This window comes from Symphodus melops, assembly GCF_947650265.1.
Source record: "Symphodus melops genome assembly, chromosome: 10".
Taxonomy (NCBI): Eukaryota; Metazoa; Chordata; class Actinopteri; order Labriformes; family Labridae; genus Symphodus; species Symphodus melops.
The window spans coordinates 8,943,333-8,964,365 of NC_136700.1; the positions used below are offsets into that span (position 1 = coordinate 8,943,333).

At 40.0% G+C, this 21,033-nt stretch overlaps 3 protein-coding genes across 6 annotated transcripts in view; 2 read left to right on the forward strand and 1 right to left on the reverse strand.

The window, feature by feature from the left end:
• The first annotated feature begins 2 nt into the window (after positions 1–2).
• map6b (microtubule-associated protein 6b) lies at positions 3–7,262 on the forward strand. Of its 2 annotated transcripts, XM_079353615.1 has the most exons (4): positions 3–1,245; positions 2,793–3,006; positions 3,429–3,477; positions 5,505–5,605. In XM_079353615.1, the coding sequence occupies exons 1-3, from the start codon at positions 512–514 to the stop codon at positions 3,471–3,473; spliced, it is 993 nt and encodes a 330-aa protein (XP_079209741.1). In that variant the 5' UTR covers positions 3–511; the 3' UTR covers positions 3,474–3,477; positions 5,505–5,605. The 2 variants fall into 2 exon arrangements, with proteins under 2 accessions (XP_079209741.1, XP_079209740.1); XM_079353614.1 differs by lacking the exon at positions 3,429–3,477 and having other exon boundaries at positions 5,505–7,262.
• A 2,239-nt stretch (positions 7,263–9,501) lies between these two features.
• The window catches only part of LOC306830452 (histone H4 transcription factor), a 29,708-nt gene continuing 18,176 nt past the window's right edge, over positions 9,502–21,033 (forward strand). The window contains exons 1-10 of one of the 2 annotated variants that reach the window (XR_013779961.1): positions 9,502–9,607; positions 10,013–10,203; positions 10,611–10,837; positions 10,925–11,036; positions 11,115–11,267; positions 11,362–11,436; positions 11,941–12,061; positions 12,544–12,682; positions 12,797–12,921; positions 13,032–13,700. Coding sequence is in view for 1 of the 2 variants with exons in the window: in XM_079353974.1 (XP_079210100.1) it covers positions 10,053–10,203; positions 10,611–10,837; positions 10,925–11,036; positions 11,115–11,267; positions 11,362–11,436; positions 11,941–12,061; positions 12,544–12,682; positions 12,797–12,921; positions 13,032–13,464 (1,536 nt within the window). In the remaining variant the exon portion in view is untranslated. Of the gene's footprint in view, positions 9,608–10,012; positions 10,204–10,610; positions 10,838–10,924; positions 11,037–11,114; positions 11,268–11,361; positions 11,437–11,940; positions 12,062–12,543; positions 12,683–12,796; positions 12,922–13,031; positions 13,824–21,033 lie in introns of those variants that run through there. The other variant, XM_079353974.1, reaches the window with a different exon arrangement.
• LOC306830837 (uncharacterized protein) lies at positions 15,197–19,523 on the reverse strand. Of its 2 annotated transcripts, none has more exons than XM_079354543.1 (6): positions 19,320–19,523; positions 17,080–17,216; positions 16,900–16,986; positions 16,710–16,778; positions 16,148–16,262; positions 15,197–16,063 (listed from the first exon to the last, which is right to left on the reverse strand). In XM_079354543.1, the coding sequence occupies exons 2-6, from the start codon at positions 17,170–17,172 to the stop codon at positions 15,423–15,425; spliced, it is 1,005 nt and encodes a 334-aa protein (XP_079210669.1). In that variant the 5' UTR covers positions 17,173–17,216; positions 19,320–19,523; the 3' UTR covers positions 15,197–15,422. The 2 variants fall into 2 exon arrangements, with proteins under 2 accessions (XP_079210669.1, XP_079210670.1); XM_079354544.1 differs by lacking the exon at positions 19,320–19,523 and adding an exon at positions 18,703–18,795.

Below are 21,033 nucleotides of genomic sequence, written 5' to 3' on the forward strand. Positions count from 1 at the left end.
CTCAAACGAAGCAGTTCTAATATCTCTTGTTTTAGGGTGGCATGTTCTGATACGGCAGCTCAAGGGTTAAACGTGTCCCCACCCTCTGCTGGGCAGACGGTGACGAGCTCAGGTGATGGTTCACCGTGCGCACTCAGGGTGCAAACCCCCAAGCTTTACACAAATGTGGGTGGGGTCGCTTTGATGCGCAAACCAGACAGCAATGTGCACTCCACGGCAAACCCCCCTAAAGTCCACTTAAAACTTCCTATAAGAACAAACAGCCTGCAGAAGGAGGGAGGCGTGGGGGCTCCACTTTACTCAGTGCCACTGAGAGATAGTCGCTTTGTAGAGCGAAAGGACCCCTGACTGGACAAGACCTCCGGGGACAGAGTGTGGGAGAGAGCACTGTAAAGTCTACGAGTCGTGAGGAGGACGTTCATTGACACGTTTAGGTTATCTCTGATTCAGTGGTGTTTTTTTTTTTACTGTGCATCATCTTCCTCTCAGCCTCCTTGTATTCATTCGCATCATGGCATGGCCTTGCATCACGCGTGCTTGCTGCATCAACCGCTTTTGGACCGAGCTGGACAAAGGGGACATCGCGGTGCCTTTGGTTTTTACCAAATACTCGGATGTGGCCGACGTGCATCATCTTCCCCATCATCCGCAGCCGAGGCAGAAGAGGGCCGGCGCAATTGCCCTAGAAACCGAACCTCATCTCGGCGGCGAGCAGCAGGAGGCTGGGGCACCGCCCGCAACGGGTGCCGCAGCAGGCAAAGATGGCTCTTCTGCATCCGTGATGCGCCAAGACTTCAAGGCGTGGAGAGTGCGCCCCGAACCCAGCTGCAAACCCAGAAACGAGTTCCAGCGCTCCCAGGCCCCGTTTAATAATGAAACGCAGTATCAGAAGGACTACAAGCCCTGGCCTATACCCAAGAAGCACGACCACCCCTGGATCCCCAAACCTAGCCCCACTGCCACCTCCTCTGGTGTCCCCGCAGGGAGCAGTAAGAAGGAGCACGCCGAGGCCGAGAGCGGCGTGGAGAAAAGCGAAATCGAGGAGAAAATTCAGGAGAAAGAAGCAAAAGATGTATTGAAGAAGAGCGAGAAGAGGGAAAAGTCAGCAGAGAGACAAAGTGGTGAGAAGAGTGAGGGACAAGTGAGTGCAGACGCAATGAGCGCCGAGCAGAGGAAAGGCAGAGCAGCTGCAGACGCTTTTAACAAGCAGATAAAAGAGGTCATGTCGACTTCTAGCAGCTACAGGTAAGTGTATGTGTGAGAGAAATATGGCCAAGTATTGCGCAAATGTTGCCCCACTGTTAAAATAAAAGGGACGTTTTATTTGACTTTACTGTGACTTTGCAGCTTATTCCCATGTTATCATTATTGCTGCATCCAATATCTTCCCATTTACAAAACACCATAAGAGCACCCAACTTTTGTGGCCTGTGTGCCATGGTACTATGCCTACTGATATCCTTTCGGGGTTATCAAAGGAGACTTGGTAGTGCATGCTTTCTCTTGTTTCAGTCTCCCCTGATTTGTAGAGAAAGCTGATAGTTCAGAGATAAAGGTTGCTTTATTGATTTTTTGTGTCTTTATCCTCCCTAAGAGTACTATCAAATCAATGCTGCAGCACATCAATGAGCCAGTAAAAGGGTCTAAATGTAATCATGAATCTCAAAAAAAAAAAAAAAAAAAAATCTGCACAGGCTTACTCCAAATTAAACTGAGGATGCATAAAGTATTCAAGCTAACTAGATTTATTGGCTTCCGTCCGCCCCACTGAACTATTAATTGTTTAAATAAAGAAGTATCAATTAACTTAATGGACTAATTCACTTAATATGCCATGTCATGTTCGATGATTCATAAAATAAACATTTACAAAACGATAATGAATGGTTGAACAGAACAGTGACTCAGATACATGCATCAAAAGAAAACAAAGAAACATATGGAGATGACACAAAACACATGCAAAGAAGATAAGCACAAAGAAATTCAGGTAATGTTTGGACTAGAAGTTACATGTCTGACACGACACACTTCATCAAATTCTCCATTTAATAGACGTTTCCCCTTTTGGACATCAATTTAGCAATTGTAGCTCATTGTAATTTCCAGTGTGCATCCCTGAAAAGGCCTTGAATAGATAATATAAAATACACATCGGATCAAATGCATGGAGAACATGCTTACAGCGAGTCGTATGAGACTTAAGTGCAAACATCCAGGACTTAAAGAGCTCCAGAAGTAATTACAAGTATAAAATGAAGTCTGAATATAATCCTCTAATTAAAATCAAGCATACTGTGATAAACCTGCAGCACATTTAAAGCACTGTGCCAGTTTAAAATGCTCCTTTAAAAAAAAAAAAAGTCTCATACAAGTACGTTTTTTAAAGAATTCAAGCATTTGTAATCATTTGCACGAAGATCGCTATTCGTGGTGATGTGTATTCATCATTTATCTAAAGAACACTCGTGTTGAAAGTTAGCTTTTTGTTACTATTACCTGTCAACCTATTTGGCTAGTCATGAACTTGTGCCAAGAAAGACAGTGTTTAAAATGCAAAGTGCATAGTCACTCATGTCAAATTTGAAATGTGTAGTCCATAAACACATCAGTTTGACCAAATATTGATCAGCAACTATGTCAGTAGTCAGTTAATCTTTACTGTAAATGTTCACGCTGAAATGCTAAGTGCATTTACCAAACAGATAGTTATTCATTAACTGACAAAATAATGAGAGGTTGCTGCATTCAAACTTCTATGTTGCCTCTTTTGTTTCTTTTACCACTCTTAGGACTGAGTTTAAAGCATATAAGGATGTGAAACCAGTGAAGGCCATCAAGGCCCAATCCCAGTATAAACCTCCAGTGGAGGAGAGCAGTCGGGAAACCAGCTACAGTGCCACATACAAGGGGGAGCAGGTGAAGGGTCAGCCCAACGACAACAAGGTGGTTGAGCGCAGGAGGATACGCAGCCTGTACAGCGAGCCTGGCAAGGAACCCGCCAAGGTGAGAGAACATCTGCATACAGATCCGCTGATGTTAGTATAGTTGTGTAAAGTACAGGCGTCACCGTTTACTTTATAGTAGAGTTTATGTTAAGAACATTAAGTGATAGCTATTTCTAAAACCAGCGTAGTTTCACTACTTTGTGTTTATCACACTGTCAGTTTGAATTTGTGTTCAACTTAAGATTTAAGTGACTGGAAGTGCTTTTACATAAATGTGAGTTCATGAAACTTGTCATCCAAGTCCTGCTTTAACCTAAAGTTTGGTTCTTACTGTAATTAAACACTGACAAAATAGCTTTATATGTGATGGTTTAGAAATTTGGTTTCTTTGACATGCTTGTGACTGTCAGGGTAAAAATGGGTTAACAATGTGTCTGCAGACGTGTTTTCATATGGCCACTCCCTCTCTCATTCTTGTAGGACTTCTCAGAGACTGAGAGCAGCTCTGTTCTAAATCTGCTGTAGTCAGGTGTGTTCTCTGTTTCTTATAGAAGGCATGGAGGCCTGCATACTACACACACACACACACACACACACACACACACACACACACACACACACACACACACACACACGCACAATGTGCCTTGGCCAGTATGAGCCACAGTCACATGTATCACCCAGCTGCCAGATGCAATCCTGCAAAGAGTGTCAGTCACATCTTCACTTTTTGCCCTCCTCTCAGCCTGCATCGCCCTCCACCCTTTGTGCAGCGTATTAGTCTCATACAGATTCTGCAGGCGTATGCAAGAAGACGGATTCATTAATGAACCATACATACAGTATGATATGGCTTAAACAGTACCAATATAACAATAAACATTAGAGAAGGAGTAAAGTCTTGTAATTGTTAAACTATCAGTTAAACAGAGATTCGCAGTCTTTTTTTTCTCTTTTTTTCCCAACAATTTATTGAGCAAATTCTGGTAAAAGGTTTCAATGTTCTCCGACTCTTCACACCAGTGGCTCACTTTGATTTGAACCACATAGAAGTGGTTAAAGAGGCCCAGTATGATGAGCCGATTGCAGTTGAAAGTGTTTTAGTGAATTTTTGGTTACACTGTATGCAGATGATGTTGTACTTTTTACTTTTGAGATCTGATTTTAAGTAGCCACGACATGCAGATATGAAGATCTATTTAACTGTTCCATAATTTGAAGCATCAACAATGAATGGAGCCCCTGAGTCTCAAAAAATCTATAACAATCAACATAAAAACGGTCACTTTTTGAGAACTCTGGGCTCTATTAAAATGACTCCTGAAACATTTTTAAATATTTTTGAAGTTGATCTTCTCTGTGTCATGGGACATTTTTGTATATAAATGTCAATCGTATAACCATTCTTCTAGTTTTATCTTTTCTGTCTGAAGACTTACTGCTTTTACTTTATAACCCAACATAATAAAGTCCTTTATCGTGCCTGTGAGGAACATTTTATACAGACCTCTTACAATAAACATTTTAAAGGTTTATTTTGTTATACAGAAAAAGTTAAGCATGTTTGCAGTTTTTTTGCTGTTAACCCATCCCATTTATACAAACTTAACATGTCAGAGTCTAAGCAGAGGTTTTGTATTGATGTGGCAGCTCAGGCATTCGAGGATTGAACTTGCTTCAGAGCATATTAATCTCTGCACCCACAATTTGAACTTTGAACCAGCAATCCTCTAGTCACATGCCTGTTTTTTTTTCTTTTGTTTTCTTTTTAAACTCATCTATAGTTTTCTAACACTTTTAGTCATGGTTTGCAAAAAAATAATTCCTTAAAGAAACTAACATCATAAACTAATATGAGTCATGGTATTTGTTTTTTCTTCTTTAACTTTAAGGTTAGTTTTAATGCCAAAATGCACGAACCACTGTTTCTAAGATTTTTGCACAAATTCACCTTTTGTGCTGTATTTATTTGTTTAAATCTTCATTGCACTTACCACATAATGCAAATATCACCTTTACCATATGGTGTCATTTGCACTGTCATTATATAGAGTAAGAGGATGCAAAAGGTATGTATTGCATGCTAAAATAGGATTTTGACATGACTTTGAGTCTCCTTGAATTATTAACCTGTTTAGAGTCACAGTTAGACTTGTATCTGAAATGCATTTATTGTCTTTCTTGTGAAGAATTAGAAGGTCAATAACCATGCTACATGTGCTGCTAAATACTGTATATAGCCACAGCCAGCAGAAGATGAACGTAAACTTCCTTGAGCTTGGCTGTTAGAGGGAGCCTTCACTGCTCCTATTAGTCCTGGGCTTAACCCTGGGAATCTATGTTTTTCTTTAAACTTGTGGTAAAGAACCACATTTAAGCTAAGATAGCCTACTTCTGACATGAGAGTGGAATCAACCTGTTTTATCTAAACTCTTCACAAAAGAGCAAAAAGGTGCATATCCCAAAATTACAACTCTTGCTTCAACAAATCAAGTTCTTAACTCTTGTTTTGAAAGTGTGTTTGATGTCATTGTTTGCACTTCTTTTCTCTTTCAGGTGGATAAACCAGTGTCCCGCACCAAACCAAAAAAGACACCAACAACAGGGAAGATGGTGAAAAAATCAAAAGAGAAGGTGCTTGCTAGTTCCCAGTCCGCAAAGAAGAAGCCATCTTTGAGCGCTGCAGAAGCCAAACCAGATGGAGCTGTGACGAAGAAGAGCAAAGAGATCAGCAACAGACTGGCTGAAGCAAAGCAGTAAAAGTAGTTCATCTCAACTCTTTTATGAGCACGATCAAAGGCCACTTGACAAATTAGTCAAACTTCTTCCCTTTGGTTTTTTCCCCCCTAACCTGTTCACTTATGAATGGGCACTGATGTTAAGCTTTTAGAATAATGCAAATACGTTCACTGTAAATGGTGAATGTGAGTGTGCGTGTGTTGATATGTGAAAGTATGTGATTCCTTTTGTTTTGGTGCACAGAAACGCTTTATATTATTGAGCACATAATTTGCACATTCTTTATATAAGTTGTGTTTGGCATCAACCTATAAAAAAAAAGCCATCAGTACACATGTAATGTCTGTTTGAAAGGGCATTTTTACCTTCGTCTGAATGGGTGATGATTCAGATAAATATTCAAATGATTGTATCAATGTCGGGGGGGGACGCTTTTTTTCTCTGAGAGGTTTCGTTAGAGTACAAAATCTGATTTGTGTTTCCTAGTTACAGTGCCTCCGCTGTATGGTCCTGGTTTTCGTTTCGCTGGCCTGGATGATATCTGGTTTCATCAGTTTGGTTGCTAAGAAACCAAATGATCTGTAATATAATTGCTTGCATGCAGGACCCCATTTTTGATCGAGTAGCAACATTTAAGCAGACTCTAAGTCACAGTCACATTTTAGCTTGTAAATTGAGCCATTTAAGATCAATGTAGAGGGGCAAGACCCTTTCAAATATAATGCATGTGTAGTAATAGATTCTGGTCACACTGAAAAAATTAAGTACATACACAAAGTGAATCATAGTCTAATGGCTGTAAAAGCTGTAACTCAAACGCACCAGCAATATGGTTTCACCCACAAACATATTTCTTGCAGTCTAAGAGGAAATCATCGTCTTAGATCGGAAGGGAATTCTGCAGATCTGACAATGACTCAGTATCTTGTGACGCACTCCATCCTCTCATCTGAGCTGTGATGTTGTAATTGTGCTAAACGAAAAAAATAATGCATATTATCCCAGAATTGATTGTAATTACTCTGTACTTCCCTCTCTGAATGGGCTGATCTCTCCAGGTGTTGAAAGACAAGGAATGAGCCAGGACTCCTCGTTCAGCTATCAAAAATGCTGCTGTCTGAAAATGTGCAAATCACATCTGTCCTTTGTGAGCATGACGAGAAGGGATTTCACTGAAATGTCATTCAATCCTTCCCTCTCGGGTTGTTCACACATTACGTCTATCTTGATGCCCTAAGTGGCCAGCGTTGCTGCAGTGTACGAGAGTGTTACCCACTGTTGGTCTGCTTCCACTTTTAGCTTCTGCGTGAGTGAGTGAGAGTTTTTGTCTGACCTCTACAGCCTGCTGCCTGCTAGCATCAAGTCTGACCCGACGACTAGACATGCTGCTATGCACTCCAACACCCTGGTGCTATATCTCTCTTGTTGTATGCTGTCTGGTTGGCACTGTGTGTGGTGTCAGTCCACAGTGAAATGATGATATTACAATGTCATACCGCTGCAGACATGTTGTGATATTGTGCTTGTACTCTCAGCTTGCTCTGAATGAACTCTGATTAAAACGATGATGCAGAATCCTGCGTTGTGTATCCATTCTTTTGGGCATTATTAACTTTTGTACTGTATTTTGTAAATGGAAACATAGTATTTTATCTTAATAACCTTAATCTGAGTTTTTAAATACATGTTTAAGTGTAAACCAAGATCTTAATAAAATAGCTCAGTAAACTAACAGTATATATATAAGAGTACATGCGTAAACTAAGTCAAACTAAAAGGTGAAAACATATCAACACCAAAGTATGTATTAATGTCCTAACTGTACGTTTGCTGTTGATTTCTAGACCATGTGGCAGATAAATCTGTGCATAGGGAAATGATCTTGATTTCCACTTGTGTTACTTGGCACCAATTATATATTAGAATGAAAGCTGATACAGGCAACAATGAGAAGCAAATATAGTTATGAGGTTGCTGGAGGACTCTTGGGAAAATTGTGTTTAGAGTAAAATATTTACAGAATCTAAAAGTGCATTGTCATGCCCTCAATATATATATTATCAAGATAACATCAGCAAATTAGAATACTTATGGAAGTATTTCTTGTCTTAATGGCAAATAGCTGCAGTGAATTAAATGATGAGATTACTGATTGATATTCAACCTAGTAGGTACAATTATCTTATTTTCGATGGAAAATCTTGAAAATAATTTTCCAGCCCAGAATTATACTCCAACAGCACTCCAACAGGCAAAAGTAGGCACTGTATTGTTTTTGTTATTTAAGAGTAGGATGTGCCCTTCAAATGTTTTAAAACTTAAAATTTCCCACACGTTGGGAGCCATTTGAGGAGTGTTTTTCTTAATATAAGATGTCATCAATGCATAGCTCTCTCCATTTTTTTTTTACACTTTTACACATCGTTGTATTCAACAATAGAAGCCAAACGTTATTCTCATCAAACAAAACCGGACTATGAAATAAAAAAGGGGGAGATACAAAGTGATCTTATTCATTTGATTCACTTGGAAGCTTGTGGATGCTGATTGTCATTTTCCTGTGAATCAGTCATCCTGACATAAAACGCAATGAATAATTCAGTTGTTATGGGCCCTTATGTTTGCAGAGCAGCATAAAATATTGAGTAACAGATCAGTGATGGCACTAGAGCTGCCTAAGCTCCATCCTGTCTTTAAAATACTTGTCTGGCTGGTAACAGTCTAACCTACATAGTTTATTATACCATGTTGGAAGGGTGAAATATCACACACTTGTTTCACTGTAAATATAGTATTGTTTTGGAGGAAATTGGTTTCATGTTGAAGCTGAAGGCTTACAACAACTTCTGGCCATAAAAAGGGCAGACTAATATAACCAAAAAGGAAATTTGGTGTAGGCTACTTGTTTTGTGTGTGCGTGTCCGTGTGTGTGTCCGTGTGTGTGTCCGTGTGTGTGTGTGTGTGTGTGTGTGTGTGTGAAAAGCCATTACATGAATGTCGATAACATAATCAGCCAATTATCTGCAGCGTGGAAAGGACTACAGGAGTTACTAATCTAAACAGACCACATCAGATAAAGAAATCCACCTTACAATGAAATGTGAACAACAACATAAATGTCTAAAAAAATCTGCATTGTTACTGTACAGCATTGAACGACTTTATTTTAGATGAATCAACTTTACATTAAAAAACATGCTCCCTCATGGAGATATTGTATTTCTTGGACAGCAATACATTGCATCATGGGTTGCAGATTGTCAGCAAATTATGACCTCTAGTGGTATGTATCTATTGCACAATGTAAAAGCATTATTATGGACCTGGATGATATGTGAGGTGGCTGAAGGCGAAGAAAAGTAATTTAGATTGCCTCTCTCCGTCACTTCCACTTCTTGGTACTGTTCCATGTGATCCCAGGCTTGATGGTATTTGTCATTAATTTCCTCTTTCCTGCTTGGACATCTAGATAGGCTAACATACAATATACCTTTTTATATATGCTTATGAACATGCAACACTGTAGCCATGATTGGGTTGATTTAACAAAAACATAGAAGAAAGCAGGCAAATGAAGATATAGCCAACAATTCACTGCACAGAAACATTAAAAACAATAAAAAACAAACAAACTAACTATATATGTATATAAGATATATAACGTATATAAATGTAAAACGTGTCATTTTTCCGGGATTTACCAAAAGTATTTTACACGAGTTTTAGTCAGATAAAATATAAATATAACGATTATTTAAAGACGCTGAAGGACTCCGGCACTGTAGCTGTCGCTGTGCACTTTTAGTAACAAGTAGTACAAGAAGAAGAGCCACTTCCGTGTGACGCTCGCGCTAACCGGAAATAAACAAAAGCAGACTGAGAGGAGCAGAGCTGCTGCTGCAAAACTTTCAATAACACCCGTAAGAAGCATCTTTTTAAAAAAGAATATCTTCTAAATCTTGGAAAAACATATTTATACATGAAACTATCAAGTTAACATGATCCATATTTTTCACGTTTAACGGTTGAAAATGTGATCAAGTTGAGATAAAATCCGACATAGTAGAAAACTAAAAAAACAAACAACATTCGTTCATACAATAAACTAGGTAGCTAATATTAATAATAAACTATCTATTTAATGGTCGTTACTAATCTGAAAATAAACCATGCCAATGATTTCCACGTAATAATGAAAGTATAATTACACCTGACGTCGGTTCTGTTAATTTACATGTTAACACATTTATTTAGCATGCAAAGTGAACTTTTTCTCAAAGTATTGAAGCCAACAGTCCCCCCTCTGTATACATGTTTCTGTGAAGGTGCTCAGGATCAGGCAGCAGCTCCGTTTCTTTCACCATCATGATGACTACAAAGAGACTGGACCATTTCGAGGTGGTGTGTGAGTGGGCTGGATGCAGCTTCAAGGGACACACCATGGAGGAGCTGAGCGATCACATGTGCCTACATTTGAAGGACTACCTGGGAGACAACGACGCCTTAGAGGACCTGGGTGAGTGAAGACTAGTACAAGAGGAGGACTGATTCTGTTTTGCTGACCCGGAGAAATCAAATGGAGAATCTAAAACAATCTTTGACTTTTTTTTTTTTACCTGTGGCTTGAAAACATGAAGCCAATCCTTGGACCACATCTGTGAGATTTTTTACATTTAGGAGATGATATTTAAAAATGACTGGGTTTAGTTTTCTTGACAACTTTTACATACCAATATGTACCTCCTGTAACAAAAGGCAGGTTTCATAGGTTTGTGAATAAATTACAGAACTCTATTTAAGAATCAATAAGACAAATGATAGTGAAAGGTATCTAGTTTAATCCAATTTCAATATATTCACATTCATATTCACTTACTTTAAATTCTTCATTGCAGTCATCCATCTCTCCTTCTCTTTGTTTAGATGAGTTTACCTGTCTCTGGACTGGTTGTGAGTTTCTATCCATGGGAAGCCCCACAGAGCTGGAGTTCCACGCTTACTTCCACAACTACCACAGTAAGCTCAAGTTCATCGGGTCTCAGCTGCTTAAGTCCCGTCCTGACCTGCCCAGCTGTAACCAAGGCCTGCACAGCAACAACCTGGTTCCCGAAGGGTCGGAGGGTTCTGTTTGCCAGTGGGAGAATTGTGATGTAGGTGTTTTCAAGTTGGGCAACGATTACTTCATGTTCGTTTAATGTTAATCGTTACTCATTTTCTATATTTGTGTCTCCATGCAGAGTACATTTACCAACCCTGAGTGGTTCTACAGACATGTGGACAATCATGTTGAGAGTGCTGAGCCAGAGTCTCTCCCACAACAACAGCAGGCTCTCTTCTGCCACTGGACAGGTACGACTGATGTTACAGGTACCTGGTATGTACACTTCTGTGACATGGTGTTGTCTATAACTAATGTTTGCATTACAGGCTGCGATGCTTACTTCAAGATCAAGTACCGTTTGAGGGAACACATGCGGAGTCACACTCAGGAGCGAATCGTAGCCTGTCCGACGTGTGGCAGCATGTTCTCCAGTAACACCAAGCTGTTCGACCACCTCCACAGGCAGGCCGAACCGATAGGTGAGAGGGACGCTTTATTCCATGCCGACGTGTTCCGTGTCCAGTGATGAATAAATGCTGACTTTGCAACTAAGCAAACATCTCTTTTAAACAGAGTCGCTGGTCTGTGAACACTGTGGCAAAGCTTTTTCCAGTGAGAGGCTTTTGAGGGATCATGTTCGTCAGCATGGTAAAGATCATCATCCACAACTCTTATCTTCAAATGGGCTTCGATTGAACTGAATTAGATTTAAAGGATTGCTTCAGCCATGTCTAATTCTTGAACTGTGAAAACTTGGTTTATGGCGCAGTGTGATCTTCAGACGCTTTCCAATCTTTATACATCCAAACAACTCTTAACAGATGTTTTTTTGCCTCTGTCTTGATCCGAATCATATTATGCCTTCTTTATGATATTAACTTGTTATTATGAAAGATTGCATGAGTTTATTATCTAGTCATACACAAGTAAATCAGCTCAGGTTTAGAAGCTCATCAAAGTCATAATGCCATCGAGGTCGTCATGTTAAATCTGGTCTTCAAGATTAGATTGTGGCACTGCAATAATTTGATTAACCGACTTCAGATGTGTACGGCTTGATCTATTTCAGCTTCTTCTTCTTTTTTTTTCTTTTTTTATAGACGTGTCATTTTCCTGCATTTTACGGTGTGTGTTATTCCTTTTTGCTTGTAGTGAATCAGGTGAAGTGTCCCTTCTGTGACATGACCTGCACCACTCTGGCAGCTCTGAAGATCCACATCCGGTTCCGTCACTGCGACGAGCGACCCTATCCGTGTGACTTCTGTGACAAGAGGTAGACCTTCAAATCAGCATATTCGTTGTCTGAACAAGCGTCGCTGAACATCACACGTAGAAGCTCTTTCCCGTCTGGTTTTACATTTTGAGATTTTCTTCGGCGCAATGCCAATGCAACAAACCCGCTATTATACAAAACAACTTAAAGGAATACTTCACCCATTTGCATGAAGTTGTGTATCATTAGAAACATGGTAGTAGTGTTGAATGGTCGTGAGTCCAGTCCTCATTTTGCCCTGAGACGAGAAAAATATGTTTTTCTTTGCCTGGAAGTTTTCTTCATGTGATGCAATATGACGCTTTTTGCATTTTCTTTAATGTCACCCAAACATTTCCAATTCAGACCTTTAACTGATCCACACATTATGCACTGCTGTTAAAGATATTACAGAGCTGAAATGTATCTATGGGCTGTAAACTTGGACTTTTTGCAATGCAGTTTTCCCACTTCATTTTTTCTTAATTCTTTCTTTGAAATAGATTTAAGAACCAGCGCGATCTACAGAAGCACGCAGAGGTTCACAATGAGGGCACAGTGTATCACTGTACGGTGGAGGGATGCGATTATTCTTGTCACACATTCCCAACCATGAATCACCATTTCAAGAGAGTGCATGAGGTTCGTAAGCGGAAAAAAGTTTCCATCATCGTCATTAGTGACAACATCAGTCTGATTTATGAGTTGCGATGATAAACTGTTCCGTGCATTAACTTACACCACTGTAACGATCAGGTTGGGGGCATGTCCAAGTACAAGTGCCATATCTGTGATAAGGTCTTCTCCTGGTGTTACACTCTCACTCTGCACCTTCGCAAGAAGCACGAGCTGAAATGGCCTTCTGGACATTCCCGCTTCAGGTGAATAAAGTGATGAGCAAATTTAAGAAATTATTGGACAAGTAAAGACTAAAATGAAAATGTGGGTGAGTATTTGTTTCATGTGTTTTTTTTTTTTTTCCCCGCTGCAGATACAGGAAGGATGTGGACGGCTTCCTAAAAGTCAACATGGTGCGCTTCGAGACCGTCGAAGTGACGAAGGAGATCATGAAGAACATGGCCAAAAAGCCGCAGAGCTTTCGGAAAAGTCAGAGAACCAGCAGCCGGAACAAGAAGGCGGAGCTCGCGCTGGAGAGCGGACGCAGCTCTCCTGCGGGATCGTCCTCGCCCTCCTCCAGCTCCTCCTCCTCGTACTCTTCTGAGCTCTCCGGAGGGGAAGACGTTTCTTCTCAGCCCAGCCCGAGAGGCAGCGACTCCCCGGTCTACTGCGTCATGAGCACCATCCCTCACATCGAGGAGGAGCCTGGAGGATTGTCTCAGGAGGACTGTGATGGTGGCGGGACATCTGGAGCAGTCCAGGCTCTAACGGAGGTGGCAAGGGGTCTCGGCATGGACGTGGTGTAACCTTGTTTATTGAGCTGTGAAGATACACGGCGGGACTTTTTGTCTTTCAGCCGGCTCATGGTGTCCTGTGTTTTAAAAGTGTTGATACATTGAGAGAGTTTTCTCTGAACTGGTTTTAGAGACCACTCTTTCGTTGCAGCTCTCAATCCTCAGCTTAAACTTTGAGACGGCTGCTGCCGAATATTTCAGGCAAAGCTTTTTGGAGTGATTGACGTTAAACGTGTACTTTACACGACGTGTTCTTTGTACTGTCATGTTTCAATGATGACGAATTTCAGTCGAGTATGTTTTTGATGTAGCGGTGGGAAGTCGCTTCATTTTATTGCTTCAAAATTTTAAACTAATTTTTGATACAAAAACTTTTGGATTTTCTCGTTTTTGTCGTCTGTCATATCTGCTGTAACTGAAGGGAAACATGGATTGGTCTGTCAGCAAAAACGTTTACATCTTTCATCAGGATTTTTTCATGTCCAATACTTTAGTTGTTGACCAGAAACATGCAAATGTCCCTCACAGAAGCCTGAGCTCTACTTTCTTTGCAGGGTTCATCGGCACATTATAACGTGCTTACACACTTAACTGGTAAACATGGTAGACATTCAGTCTATGAATATCTGCATCTGAGCATCGTCAGTGTATTATAACACGCTCATAGTAGTGATGTAGTACTCAAAACCGGTCTTGGTCTCGAGATGATTTTTGAAGTTCTCAGTCTCACCTCAGAATCAAAAACATTTTTACTCTGCCTTTTCTCAGACTGGGTAGACCCAAAGGCGACTTTTCTAAAATACAAATAACTTTAATTAATTCATAATTGGATCTTTATCCCTTGATTACTGCCACAACCTCTCTGCTGTTGTGGTCTAAGTGAGTGGCAGTAAAAGAGACACAAGAGTCAGCACACTGAATGTCCTTTAAATGTCCTTCATTTGGGTAAGAGCAGCAAAACAACGGACGCATTTCAGCACTGGGCCGTCCATCAACGTTGCGTGAGCGACATACCTGCTGCACAAGATGAAAATATTTCATATTTCTTTGTCTCGGTCTTGACTCGATCCTTAAATGTCTCTGGTATGTCCTGACCTTGGTAAGTGTGGTACAGCTTCATAGAGCTCAAAGCATTTCTGCAGACTCTAAACATTAAAGGTAGTAAGGAGCCAGTACCCTTTTAGTTCTACATGTTTCAGTTATACGATAGTCTGGAGTGTGCCGAAGTCTGGTGAAGGTGCTCTTTGGTGGGAAACACAAACACTCAAAAAGATGGAAAAACCAAGGCATTCTTCTGAAAAGAGTAAAAATCCTTTATTGTCTGGTATGTATGGTTATGAAATGAAGAAGCTAAATGTGTGCTGAGGACTAAACGTCGCCGAAGGCTGTACGTGCCTCTACACGTGGAAAGAGGAACATAAAGCCTTTTGATGACTTGCCAGATTTTTAAAAAAAAATTTAAGATCAAATAGCCAATTTAATAAAGCCTTTTACTTATCAAAAAGAAAACAAACCTTTTCCTCCTCCAAAGTGAGCATTGAAACAGATTGTCAAGTCTTCCTCCACAGAGTTCATGTGAACATGTCTGACAAAATCCAACCTGTAAGAGAGCAGCCAGGTTCATCTGCAATAAGACATCAATAATGTTGATGGGAGCTCTGACGAGGTTTAACAGGTGCCAAAATCCAGAAGAAAAAAACATCAACATTTCAGACCCACTTCTCTTTATTAAAATTAATCATATCTATCTTTAAATCTTGATCTCTAACTTGTTTTTTATATCTTGGATTCATGCTCGGACAAGCTTGTCCACTGAACTTGTTGTGATGGGATTAGCTGCTCTCCTGTTTTGTGAGACGGACCTTGGATATTCGCTGCTTGAGGTTCGATGTCTGTAGAGAGTCGGGCTCGAGGAGCTGATGTCTGCAGCAGAGGAAATGACACTACCACTGGCTGTGGTAAACTGTCTCCTACTGCCTTAGAGGGAAATAAAGAGGTCTTGAGTAACCATGAAAAACATCTGTCTGCCTCTGTGCTACAGGAGGAACCCCGATCACTCTGCAGGGATTTAAGGTGTGGTCTTTTACGAAATGTTGTCTCCAGTAAAGATCCATCCTTTTGTTGGAGTCCCACACATTTTGGTAGGAATGGAAATCAGCTCGTGGATAAGGAATGTGTCCAATAGGAGTTCTGCTTACATCACTTGTATTACTGTAAGGGTACAGGACAGCCATATCACTCGAATGTTTTGCTGGTTTGATGTGTGAAGAACCAAAGTTGCCCCCAACAGTTTCCTGCTTCAGCCTCTTCACTTCAAGGAAGCTGTTGCACTCGAGCTGCCGCTTCCTGACAGCTGAGCTGCCAAGCCTTTCATCAAGTCCAGCAGTCACCTTCTGATCCTGGGATTTGTCTTGAGGAGTTAAAGCCTTTGTTTGCTTAATTTGTTGGCTCCTGTGTTTCTCCTTCTCATCAAGTTTCTCCTTCCAGAGCAGGTGTCGATGGTGTTCCAGCTCCTCCCTGTTACTGCTTTGGTAAGATGCTGGTGAAGACGTGTGAAGGTTGGAGGGGTGTCTTCTGTCTGCTGATTTTCTGAAGTATCCACATGGAGAGTCTAAAACAGGAGAAGCAGGTTAAGTCTTGATATTATAGCAGATTTATCCCTTTTAGAAATAACATTTCTGGTTCGTTGACTCACCATGATTTGAGTGTCTGCAGGAGGACCAGTCTGATTCTTTGTGTTTCACTTGATCAGGTAAGGCAGCGGCTGGATGCTCTGGTGTCCATTCACGGCAGAGATCGTCTGGTTTTTGCTGCATTTTGGATTCAATGAAGCATCAAGTACAGATTTTAAAGACCAAATTCTTAATGGAACGTGTCGCAGAAATATAAAACATTTGATAAAAACATGGCTGCACAAAAAACAGCTTTTCTATACTTAAAAATCACATTTCAACTCAAACTTTTTCCGATCTGTGATGCTGCTTCAAAACAGAGTTAGTAGATTCTGTCTGCCAACTAAAATTAATACAAAAGTCAACATGGTTTGGTCATTGACGATTGGTTATTTCAACAACAAAACAAGTGCCAAATCTACTTTAACTGACAGAATTGAAAGAAAGAGACATTAAACCTCCTCACTGATTAACAGCTTTAACTTGACAGCTTGCTGCTAGTTTTTGTAATAAACATATATATATATGTATACTTTCTTTTGTTACCTTAAATATATATTTTTTTATATACTTTTGTTTCGTTACCTTAAATCGTTGGTGGTGATAAATCCTCCATGCAATACAGGCATGCATTGCACCCCATCTCCCTTGTTTCTAAAAGAAAACATTTTTTTTTTAAAAAGACAACTGTAAGGACTTATTTTCGACTTTGTTCTTAATCAAAACTCTAGCTCTTTGAACACATTATGTTTTGACCGATTTATCGTGGACTCACTTTTGAGCTGAAGAACTGTGTTGCTTTATGAAAGGCTGCGATGGGAGCAAGCAAAGGCCTTGTTTCTCTGGAAGTGCATGCCAGAAACTGTATGGTGAAAAAAGATGAAACATTATAAAATTATTGCGGGGGGGGGATATGTTGATATGTTTTTAACACAGTAGTTCAAAAACTGCTCACATTACTCTCCTGAGGTCCTATTGGAGGGGCTGGTATGGTCATCGATTGGTTCAGGAAGGGAGTGAAGGCGTGCTGGTGAGACTGCGGAAGCATTTGACGATGTCGAAGAACCAGGAGGAGTGAAAAGGAACGGAAAGCTGTGAGGAGATGGATGAGGAGAATGCACTTTTAGTTCCTGAGCAGGGAAGATGATAAACTCACAGGGAAGACATTTTTCACAGATTCCTTTTTTCTGGGTTTTTTGTGACTTTAATGGAGAGACAGGACAGTGGACGGATCCCAAAATCAGGGAGAGAGAGAGAGTGGGGAGCGACATACGGGAAAGGAGCCACAGATGGGACTTGAACCTGGGCCCACCGCCCAGAGAACCACAGCCTCCATACATGGGGGCGTGCGCACCAACCACTGTGACACCAGCGCCCACCGGTGTGACAAGATTAGCTATTGAGGCTACAACTAAAACACTGTTGTATTTTAGCCTAAGTTGGTTTATATTTAGGCAAACTGGCCAAAACGAAAGCACACCAAATGAGCTTTTAAGTCTCAATTTAAAACAAAAGAAGTGGAAACTTAACTTCAAGGCAAGTTCTACTGTTACAAAGAAACAATAAACTTTAATGATGAAGATGACTGACATCCACATCCAATGTGAAAAACAAAAACAAAAAAAAACAAACATGGTGCAACCAAAACAAACTCTCCTGCCATTTGAACTTTCTCTATTCAGCGGAACATATAATATACATTTCAGGCAGTTTGCCCTGCAAATCCACGAGCAAATGACAACATCCTGTTATAATGCATTACAGATGGTAAGCCAATTGAGGCCTTCAGTTTCCCAATCCGTTTAATTAATTTTGGATACATCCTTTCCAAGAACACATGATTAGTAATGCTGTTAGTGAATGAGAACACTGCTATATGCAGCCAATCTGCATTGAATAAAAAACTATGGAAGAAGAGGCAACAGTAAGAAATAACTAGGATGCATTTAAAAAATTCAACATGAGACTCTGTGAGAGAAAAGAAACAGGTCGCAGTGAGGGCACATGTGATCATTTTATTATGAATCATATTTGTTCTTGAGTGTCAGAAATAACCAATAATCATCAGACGATCATCTGGAACCTATTTTCACACAAAACCCTTTTTTGAAGCCGTTAATCACATTTGTTAGATGGGTTTCACCTTCATTTGTGCTCATTTTCTGAGTCATGTTTGTATTTGCTACTTTTCTGTTATTAATTGACTGTAAATTTGACACATTTTATTTCTGGATTGTAAGTTAGATAATCAAATAATCAGTCTACTCTTTGAAAATGTTTTCTTTAAAGTGTATCTATTGAGCAGAGCATTAAGAGCTGACATGATGCTGCTGTCATTGTTCCTCTTTCATAGAGCATACATGTAACATGGCTGAAACGACAACACGTCTCAAAGTCTAACAATGATAGGAGACCAATTTGTTGAATCAGCTTTTTTAGATGTTTCCCAAAGAAAATATTGATAACAAGCTTCTTGCTTTTCATAGGACACTTTTGTCACTGTGAGAAAAATATTAATCTGAATGTCTACTTCCCTGCATTGAAGTAAAAGAACAGAGTTAATTTGTTTCAATGACACCACATTTTCCTCCAAATGATCTCCGTCCTGAGCCAGAGTTTCTCCTCTATCCTCCTGTTTGTGTCCTTAAACCTCTCTGGTCCACAGCAATCCAATCACCTCATCCCTCCCTTCTCATAAAGACGAGATTTACTGGAGGTTACACATCCTACATTGTTAACATTTTGTCCATGTCAGCGTGCCGCAGAAATCTCTTAATCTCATAAAGGAGCTGTTAGGAGCGTAAACCGAGTGGATGAGGCATCAGAAGCAGCCTGCTGTGTCACCTGAGGGCGCCGAGACCACTACTGCTACCTCCACAACAAACCACTCTCCATCAGAATCTTAGTGCTTACAGGGCTAGTTTCCATCATGCTGATTTTATTAGTTGAAATCATCAGAGCTAAATGTCTTTGTTTGAAACAGTTGGATTGACAAAGAGACCTTGAGTTTAATCAAGCACTGCTAGTTAAAAATGAGAACTCTATATTTATTTGACCATTAGATAAAGATGAAGAGCTCAACTGATGAATGCAAATAACTGTTACCTAATTGTAGCTATTCCAATGGCTATAAAAAGATCACACACATTTCCTGTTACAGTGTTTCCTGACTCTCCAGTCTAACGTGTATCTTACCTGGGTGAAGCAGCGAAGAGAATGTACAATCCTGATTTCCTGTTGGGATGAGCCACTCCTCTAACTGTTTTTTTTTGTTTTAACCAACCAATAAAGACGAGCTAATGACTCGTAAATTGCCCTTTTCTATATTAGCACCTGAAACTCAGTGAAGGTCTGTCAATGGATCCTCTCTTAAAAACAAACAAACAAAACCCAGTGACTTCAGTGCAGCAGGAGCACTTGTCGCAAGTGAGCCAACTTCAACTGTCTGCTGCCCATGTGGACAATTAGTCAGTGTTACTTACCAACACCAGAAAAGACCATTAACTACTCCTAATGGCTTAACTTGATCCCATCAGCCCCCTAAACCCTTCTGATTCAGTTTAAAGAGACAGCTTATGTGACAACAGGACGGCCCGTCTTATAGAGATGCTGGAGCAAAATCTGACATTTAATCATTTAGTCACGCTTTATTGGACAGGCACTGTATACATGAACACAATGAAAGCAGTTATCTGATACTAGTATTTATAGCAGATAGCTCAGACAATATTTTTGAAAATAGCACCCAAAAAACCCTAAATTCAGCGTACATTTAAAACAATACAGTTTGAATGAATTAACCAGATATAGTTGTTCTGTGGCAACAGATTTCAAATGATCAGGTACAGACATATTAATGCCACTAATAGCTGCTGTGTTTGCATCTATTGCAGCTCTTTGCTCTTAGCCCTATTGCTGGTTGTCCTGCAGAAAAGAAATGTCTTTAGATACATTTTTCATAGCAAAGATTCACAGTGAGAGATGTGTGTGTGATGTTCCTTCCACATATACATGATTAGAATAGCAATAAATCACGGTTTGGTCCACAGGGACGCACCAGCTTCAAGCATTTATACAAATAAAGATTCACAATTGGCCAAGGAATTCACACAATGGAAAATGTTGCATCAGCACTGCTCTGGTACCAAAAACATTGAAAGACCTTTTAAGCTGTTCATATAGTTCCTGTGCACTTTTCTTTTGAAACACTGAAAGAAGAGAAACCCGTAAATCTTTTTGCTTTCATTTTTTAAAATACTGTTTTATTATTTTGTGTAAATTAAACCAACAATACTAAAGCTATGACCCAATTCACGGGACTTAATTTATTATGTGTGATTTATTACAATGTTGCTGCAGTTGAATTGCCTGAAACCAACAAGAAACAATATAAAAACAATGTAAGAAATCTCAGTCTGAATGTAATTTGTCACTAGAAATAAAACATCACAAACATAAAGCAACATGTTGACGTTTTCTTTCATCTGAATAGAGTTGATATATTTCCATGTTATTACAGAAGCTCTTTAAAACTGTACAATCTGGCTCGAACTTTTTGTCCTTAGTAGCCCCAGACAAATTAGGCTACCCTTCGATTGGATCCCATTAAGCAAAACATAAGATGCTGATTGGATGAGGTTTTGGGAAGACGTGTTCTCCTTGATTAGCTAATTCCATTCTCACTAATCACCCAAATCCTGTTAGTATGGGCAGCGTTAAAGCTGCTGCTCCGTCAACGAACAGGTCTGACCCTGCCTGAACCATTACTCTCTACAAGTCACAATCCACCTGAGCGCCAATATCGATCAAACACTCACAGACGCTTCTTTTCCAGCCATAAATCTTCAGCCTTCTTCAACATAAATGTCCATATGGACTGGAATGTTCTTTTGAAGGAACCACAGTATTT